The 8649-nt window shown below is 47.2% G+C and overlaps 1 protein-coding gene across 1 annotated transcript in view; it reads right to left on the bottom strand.

Moving 5' to 3' along the window:
- Window positions 1-4742: 4742 nt before the first annotated feature.
- The window catches only part of TESK1 (testis associated actin remodelling kinase 1), a 219818-nt gene continuing 215911 nt past the window's right edge, over window positions 4743-8649 (bottom strand). Inside the window, exon 10 of the mRNA XM_030192744.1 lies at window positions 4743-8080. Coding sequence (XP_030048604.1) covers window positions 6972-8080 — 1109 coding nt within the window. The 3' untranslated portion in view covers window positions 4743-6971. The remainder of the gene's footprint in view (window positions 8081-8649) is intronic.

Genomic DNA, 8649 nt, shown 5'->3' with positions numbered 1-8649 from the left:
TGCTGCTAAAGTAGATTTTCTTTAGTGACTGCACTCCAGTTAACTCAAATTTGATCAAGTTATGTGATCACTGTTTCCTCTTGTACTAAGTCTTGCATTCTACTAAGGACTAGATCTAAAACAGCTCCTCCTCTTGTCGATTCCTGGACTAGTTGCTCCAAGACGCAGTCATTTATTATGTCCAGGAATTTTCTCTCTCTAGCCCTCCCTGATGTGGCACTTAACCAGTCAGTACTGGGGTAACTGAAATCACCCATTGTTATACTGTTACCCAATTTGCTAGCTTTTCTAATTTCTGTTAACATATCTACATCTGTCTGATCGTTCTAGCCTGTGGACGGTAGTGTAGCCCTATCTGTATATTCTTTCCCTTCACATGTGGAATTTCTATCCATAAGGATTCCGTGTTGCTTTCTGTTTATACCTGGTACCACAGTGTCCCACTAATTGTCCTCCTTCCACCAGGTCTCTGAGATACCTATTAACATAGTAACATAGTAGATGACGGCAGAAAAAGACCTGCATGGTCCATCCAGTCTGCCCAACAAGATAAACTCATATATGCTACTTTTTGTGTATATCTTACCTTGATTTGTACCTGCCATTTTCAGGACACAGACCGTAGAAGTCTTGCCCAGAACTAGCCCCACCACCCAAACACCAGCCCCGCCTCCCAATCTTGGCTAAGCTTCTGAGGATCCATTCCTTCTGCAAAGGATTCCTTTATGTTTATCCTATGCGTGCTTGAATTCTGTTACCGTTTTCATTTCCACCACCTCCCGCGAGACGGCATTCCAAGCATCCACCACTCTCTCCGTGGAAAAATACTTCCTGACATTTTTCTTGAGTCTGCCCCCCCTTCAATCTCATTTTCATGTCCTCTCGTTCTACCTCCTTCGCATCTCCGGAAAAGTCAATGGGTGGCGGTAAGGTCTCAGGCCCAAAATGAATGCGCCCTAATTTGTATTTTGCAGCACGTCCATTTTCGGCAAAAAAAAAAAAAGAATCTTCTTCATTTAGGGGCCCTTTTACAAAGGTATGGGAGGACTAACACATGGGTAGGGGGCACCCAATCAGCACTACTGCTGGAGTAGCGAGTGCGCCTAACGGTAATTCCATGCACCAAAACCTGCGGTAGAAAATAATTTTCTATTTTCTACCGTGGGGGGGGGGGGGGCCTTCTTGGTGGTAACCAGCAGTGCACCCATGTTGGCGTACGCTGCATGGTTAGCGCTTGTGTAGCGCGTGAGCGGCAAGAGCTCAGGCTGTAAATAGGCGCGTGCTAGTTTTAATATTAGAGCAGGCCCATTAAAAAATTGCCTTTTTCCCCAGACGCGGTAAAAAGTGGCCTGCGGTAGTATGAGCGCGTCTTTCAGGTGTGTGCTGGGCCGTGGGCTTTGTAAAATGACCCTTAAGTGCTATATCCTATCATTTGTATACAGACTCTTCAAAGTGTGTTTTTTCTTTGCATCTATAAACTGCTTAGAAGTTGACAGGGATAATTTGCAACCTTTTCTCTGTTTACCCTTAAACACTCTCGGCTTCTTTTCACCTTTGTTGAAATCTCTCTATTGGGATTCCCTAAATGTCCTGTTATAATAGTATCCCTTCAAGAATACCTCACTCTTGGGCCGATGATCAGAAGCAAACGCAGGTGCTAGAGGCTGTTAGCGCCATACCAGCACCTGCATTTGCTACCGCCCCATGAGTAGAGTCCTCGAGCGCATCAAACAACGCACTCGCTGGCTCTGAATGCAAAACAGGGCTCTTAGCGTAAGTAGCATGCTAAACATATTCCTCCCCAATGATCAGCAAGCAGCGTGCCTAAAATTGGCGCAGTTTGCGGCAAACCCAATGCCAGAACCGAGCTGGCGTTAGGGTTTGCAGACCATTGGAGAGGAATGGTAAGCCCTGTCCAGAATATTTGCATGCTCGCAGGCCCATTTCCCCAATGCAGCCCCCCGCCCCCCCAGGAACCCCGACCGCGACATCCCGAGCCAGCGACACTGGGGTTCGGGGGGCTGGAGATCCAGTGAGTCTCCAGCCCCCCTAGCATCCCCCACAAAAAAGCCCTGGTGGCCCAGTGGGCTGCAAATCAAGCCCCCCAAACCTGGTGTCTAGCAGCCCTCCTCCCCACCTCCTGTATCTTTGTTGGAGGAGGGAAGTACTACACTTCCTCCTCTTCCAGCAGCACCGCCTTGAAAATGGCGGCACCCAGTCCTGCCCAGTGCATTCTGCTTGGAGTGGGAGTACTAGGCCACCAGGGCCATGCTGTCAAACAAGTGTGGGAAGCTCAGGCACAATCATCCTGCACTTTACCCCGTTTACTAAGCAGCCCAGCAAGTGCTTTAATTCAAGGTGAATGGGCTGCGTCAGCATTAGTAAACAGGGGGTTAAATCTGGTTCCAGAACCTCCCTCCCACATTTTCCTATGTCGCTGGCTCCTTCCCTGCATTGACTAAAATCTTACCTAGATGACGCAGGAGGGGTGATGGAAAGGAACTAGTAAAGAACAGAAGGTAAGGGTGAGGAGCAGGAGGACGTACATGTATGATGATACATAACACCACCTGGACTCCCCCCTCCCCCTTTGTTTTTTTTTTTTTAAGAAATCCTAAATTTGTCCAAGTGTGTCATGTATTAAATTCACTACACATAATTATAAATATACTAGTAAAAAAGCCCCGTTTCTGATGCAAATGAAACGGGGGCTAGCAAGGTTTTCTTCTGTGTGCATGTGGGAGTCCCCTCCCCCCTCTGAGTCCTTCACTGTTACAGAGAGAGCGATTTGATTTCGTGCTTTGCTGTGTTTTCCTTCACTGTTTGTGTTACAGAGAGAGCGAGGGCGGTGCAGACACTCATGGGGAAACCGGATATCTCTCCCCCTTCACATTTCCGGCTGGAGGCTTCATTTAGAACGTTGGTGGTGCCTTTTATATAGAGAGATATTTATTTCAACACAGCACACACAATTAATAGCAAGAGAGAAAAAAGAACAAAGATAGTTTACAAAAAATAAGGTTTCTTTAATCTAATTGGACTTCGTGTATTAAATTCAGCCAAATTTGTTATTCAGTGTATGACCAGATTGGGGGAAAAGGCAGGACAACTGTGGTTTCTGTTCTAGCTTAAGGATGAGATAGAAAAACCTGTTTTGGAAAAAGCAGGTCACATGGAAGCTCATTTTCAAAGCGCATTACTATACGCTTTGAAAATTTGCACCACGGTCACCCTACCCAGCAGCCACACGGAGCAACCTTTCCTGCTCAACCAAATCAACTACCAGCACAGGCCTTTAGACATGAAACAAAAACAGACCACTCAGATTTTCTTGAATTCCAACACTGTAATACATTCAATTTTATTGAAACATTTTAAATAAGCTTTATATATTACTAGCAATATATTTTTTTCATTAAAAAAAGTTCTGCATTCACCAGTGCATTATATAAGTTTGTAGTACAGAATTTTGTTTTTAAAAATCTTCTTAAGAAACTTTATTTACAACTTTTGAGTAGGAGAAAACATGGCAGCCATTTTGCAAACAGACAGTGAAAATACATCCTCAGCTACACCCACCACTTTCCTCAAGACGTCGTGAGTGCGGCTTCTGAAAAACAAAGTGCCCTTGACTGTACACAGGAAGTGATGCGGTGCTGTCTGTAGAAATCCTGCACAGCTGAGACAGTTGCGAACTTAAAGTGCCCGTTGCAATACTAAGCCCTGGTGACACCAAAGCCCGGAGAGTTCATGTGAGCGAAGACAGGGTGGGAAGATGGGTGTCTCTCGCTCTGATGGGGACAGGGCTGAGGGAATCGAGTATCCTACCTTGAAAGACAGGACACACAATGACCTTCCTTCTGATAGTAGGGTAAACCTCCTATTTCATGAATTCCAATGGACGGACAGTATGGAGTGTATATACACTGGAACCTAGTGAGCTTCTGCTACTGGAAGACTCACCGTAACTGGGATTAAAAGCACTTTTCTGTCATGAAGTTGAGAACGCAGCCGATCCCTTGCCGCGTACGATGAAGAAAAAGCAGGTACATTGACCTCCATTCCTTGGAGGCAATGCAACTCTTAATACTGTGTTCTGCATGCAGTGTATAGACCGTGAAATGAGTTAAATGTTTTAACGTAGCCGGTGCTAACTGAACTGTTTAATACACTGACTTGTCTCTACTGCTGCTTGTAGTTTTGTCTCACCTCCTCGGTCTTTTTTTCAAATGCTTCCTATCATATAACATTTTTGTGACGCACGGGAGCAATCCTATGGCTTGAGCTGCAGGGAGAGGAGATCTGCTATCACGGTGGCCTCCGATACCGAGAGTTCTGCCTTGGAGAAACCAACCCTCCAAACCTCAGGTCAGAAGAGGCACCAGGGTCATTTGACTATCCTGTACAAGGTGGCAGTGACCACTGAGGGATTTAAAAAGAAAGCCAAAATACACAAAAAAAAAAAAATGATGCAAATGTTTTCTAAAACAGTCACAAGCAATTTTTAAGGATCTCTTTCCCCTTCTACCTTTTAATACTGAATAGCAGGATGATGCCAGCACTGAGGGGAAGATGATCGTAATGAAAATCAGTACAATAAACACCACTGGATTTACTCTGCTGGGAGAGACCCAGAAAACGATTTCCAGCACTTGCTGAGGAAGGAGATGGAAGTGAAAGATGCAGGGGCATCCGATCGTATTCTGTTTTAACTACCAACAGTTTTAAAGCTTTTTTTTTTAAATATTACAGGATGCAAGGCCAGTGATTTTTCATTCTATTGGGAACATTTTTCAACTGAAATGCAGGCAACGGATTCGCTCTAGCAGGGCTTCGTTTTAGGACCCAGGGGATAGCCTTAAATACTTGTGCTGTCTTCATGCATAAATAGCTTCAATCATTCAAATCTCCTGAATATGAGATTGGTTGCTCCGGGTGTAAAAGACCATGGAACACTGTTTCTGACCTTGTGTGTCCAACCCCCCCACCACCACCAAACCACACATGACCTCTTTTGGCTGTTGCCAAAACAATACTACACCCAGCTTCCCATGACATCAATATTCTGACTCCAGCTCCTCTCCTGTAAAACATACCTATTACTCCATAATGTCTAAGTTGCTGTTGAACTGATCATGCAGCAGAATCTGAGCTACTGTGGCCTTTCTTAACTTTACATTTCTGCACCCAGTGGCTGATACTCACATTTTCACTCCCACCTTCATTTGGATTTCTGTCGGCAACTCCAAGAACAACCCCTCCACCTCCACTGGGCTCTGCCCTTTTGGGCTCATTGACCAGAGATGTTCCAGGAAGCGCCACCCCTTTCACCCTGATTCCAAGGTTCCATTTTTAACCCCAAATACTCCAGAGTCAATGCTGGCTGTTGGGCATGGAAACAGTGGAAGGGACTATGTCTACGATTCACAGCTGCCGTGCGGCTTCCTTTCCTTCCCTCCCACAATGCAATGCGATGCTAAGTCCTACCATCTTGTCTTTCCCACCAGGGGACAGTAGTACAATCCCCTGAGTCACAAAATCTGGACAGGAAGCTGAAGGCCACACTGGGCTGCACGTTGGTTTTTAAGGAAAGCCCAAAGGAGTAAAATCTGCAGAGATGCGGATGTATGGATGTAACCACCCTGAGCTAAACCCCACCTTGGGATCTTCTGGGACTTCAAGTCTGGGTTCCCTATTAAGGAGCAAGTTGACCTGACTCCCAGAATGCTTTGGAATGGTAACCAAGGAAGCCCATAAACACTTTTGTGTATGAGAGGACAGCAAAGGCTGACAATGGTTCAATCTCAGGAGATGATCTGGAATGGATTCACAAATCCAGTGCAAATCTGTGTCACACTGGGGCTATTTTCAAGCAGTCCACATAGCTGCAAACTCCACAGCCTGATACACACATCTTACCCACATGTCTAAAGGCAAGCCCTTGTGCGTACTTCAAGTCAACACATGAAGAGGGGAATTTTCAGCCAGGCCAATTTACCTGGGCAAACTGCTTTGAAAATTGCTCTCGCCGTTCAATAGTCAAGGGTTGCCAAACACAAGTTGATCTCTCACTGGTTCCTTCTGCTCAGAGCAGATCAATTCCACCCTCCCCCCAACCCCATTGTGGACCCCAGGGCATTGGTCGAGTGCACTACCCTTACCCCCCCCCCCCAACCCTCCCCCACGTCAGGAGAGCCATCTTGTACTGGCTATCTGAAGCCCTCTTGAATTTGATGAATGGCCCTTCTGGGAAGAGGGGTGCAGATCCTTAAACAGTGGGGTTGAAGAGGGTCCTTATTCCTCAGAGTGCTCCATCTGCCCTGTAGCACTATATTCCTGGCTCCTGCTCTCAGTGCCGACACCCTTATTACACTTCCCAGTGGGTTTCCTATTATTAAAGTACTTGAATTCCTTGTACCCTCTCAGTCACCATGGAAAGCTGAACACAGCACCCCCTTCTCGGTCCACCGCATCCTTCACTGGTGGACCAGAGACTCCTGTACATGTTCCTGAGCTTGTTACAAACTCCCTGCCCTGGCACCATCTGAAATAAATAAATATACTAACATCCTCGTTTCTTCTTATCTCTTTCGGGATCGGTCATGCAGCCCGGGTACCAAAAAAAGTGCTGTCAGGCCCCTCCACCCCAGAGGTGTCCGCATACAGGTTAGGAACTATCCTGAAGGGTAGGTATCTGCAGGAATTAAAAAGGGCGCTACAGAAATCCACTTATTTTATCAACAAGGAGGCCAAGACGCTTTCATTCTCAGGTACACATCCATCAAGGAGTCAGCCTGACTGGACCATTATAACTTAGCTTAATCCAACCTATGGCCCCATAAGCATTACTCACATGACCTCCTGCGTACACATTCCCAATATGGCTGTCTTACTCTTTTGTTCATTTCTTCTGTAGCTCCTTAAAGCCAAGAGAACACAAGCAGCAGATGGTGATGGGAGTTGCCCCAGCACTATGACTGAGCCTCAGGTAACTTGAGGCTGGGCTTTGGCAAGGGTCCCGGCAGCCTGGAGTCCTGGTTCCGGTCTGTGCAGATCAAGCTTTTAGCCTCTGAGTTGAGGTTCTGGTAGCGGGAAGTGTTGGAGGTGGAACGCTGACAGAGGGACAGGAAGCTGAAGGTGCCCAGGCAGCAGCCCGGGCAGGAAATGACCTCATCTTGCTCCATGGCCAGGCTGGATGCATTGAGGGGTAGCATGCTTGAGTTTTCTGCCCGTTCGAAAGCCACAGAGCTGGGGATGCTGATCTCTGAGAAGCTGCACTGCAGGCTTCCGCCACCGCCTCCCACCTTTGGGCATGTGAAGTCGCTCCACCGGTGAGGACTGCTGACAATTACTGTGTTGTTGTTGAACACCAGCCCATTGGGGGGCCCGGTCTCTGGAGGCCAGGGATTGGCCGCTGAGGAGGAAGTGCTGATGAAGGTCCCATTGGTCAGTGGCTGCCGTGGAAAAGCACTCCCCTCCGTGCTGTCTGGGCTGCTAGTGCAATCCATCAGTTCCACATCCGCTGGCTCAGGAGAGCATGGCCCATCATCCAGGGACAGGGAGAGGCTGTGGGCGACTTCTTCCGTCCCCACATCCTCAGAAGGTGAAGTCTCTCTCCAGCACGAGTTCCCAGGCTGTGAGGCATCCACAGGAGATAAGTCCTTCCGAGGGAGTTCTGGAGAGGAAGGCAGGGAGCGGCACTTCCGGGTTAGGATCACAGGCTCCGAAAAATTACACTGAACCTCCATCATGGGCTCTGGGGTGACCGGGGTGCTGAGCTGGTAGGAAGCAGGTGGTGGCAGGTCGAAGGTCAGGGAGATGACCGACTTACTGGGAGTGTCAAAAAGTTTAATTTTACCTCCCTTCAGGTCCTCCCTCTGGGAGAAGGGGTTGACGCGGGCTGGGGTCTCCTTTGTCCGCAAACCCCCATAGGGGTCCCGAATGCGCAACAGAGCTGGGGACTTGGGAGGGAACATGTCCGACTGACTGCGGGAGAGGCGGTGGTCATGTTGGAGGTGCTGGAGCTGTACGTTGTACTGCGTTGGCTGCTTGACTGCAACGGTCTCACTGTGAGAATCACCTGCAAGTAAAATACCAAACAGTAAGTCACTGCTTGCTGGTGGTAACAGAATTATCTCACATCTGACTTAATGTACTCTAATCCAGAGAGTTATGCAAGAAATGATACACAGGTACAATGAATCCCCATCCCAGACAGTTTACAATGCTTTGGCCTTAGGGGTCAGGGTGTTTGCAGCCTCTGGTGATTCTCCAGTTCAAAGGGGATTATGAGTAGTGTGAACATAGAAACGAAGGCAGATAAAGGCCACACAAGAGTGACAGAAAGTGCCAGACATTTCTAGAACACTGTATCTCTTTTTTATCATTATAATCATGAAAATACATGAAAATAGCCGGTGCCAGTTAAGCCCCCACCCCTGTGGGCCAACACTTTACAAGACCAGAACACTGCACCAGTGATTTCACAGTAAGAATACTGAAAGGTAATTTTAAAACAATACAGGAATGTAAGACCTTTGAAATAAGAATGATTGAATATTTTGACACCCAACAGACAGGACTTAATAAGGATCTGGGTTTTCTAGCCCATTATAAACCATAAAGTTGTATTTCTCTGTTTATCACCCT

Source organism: Microcaecilia unicolor, chromosome 2, assembly GCF_901765095.1.
Source record: "Microcaecilia unicolor chromosome 2, aMicUni1.1, whole genome shotgun sequence".
Lineage (NCBI taxonomy): Eukaryota > Metazoa > Chordata > Amphibia > Gymnophiona > Siphonopidae > Microcaecilia > Microcaecilia unicolor.
Note: the sequence above shows the minus strand (reverse complement) of the source record. Positions and strands in the feature narration are given on the sequence as shown.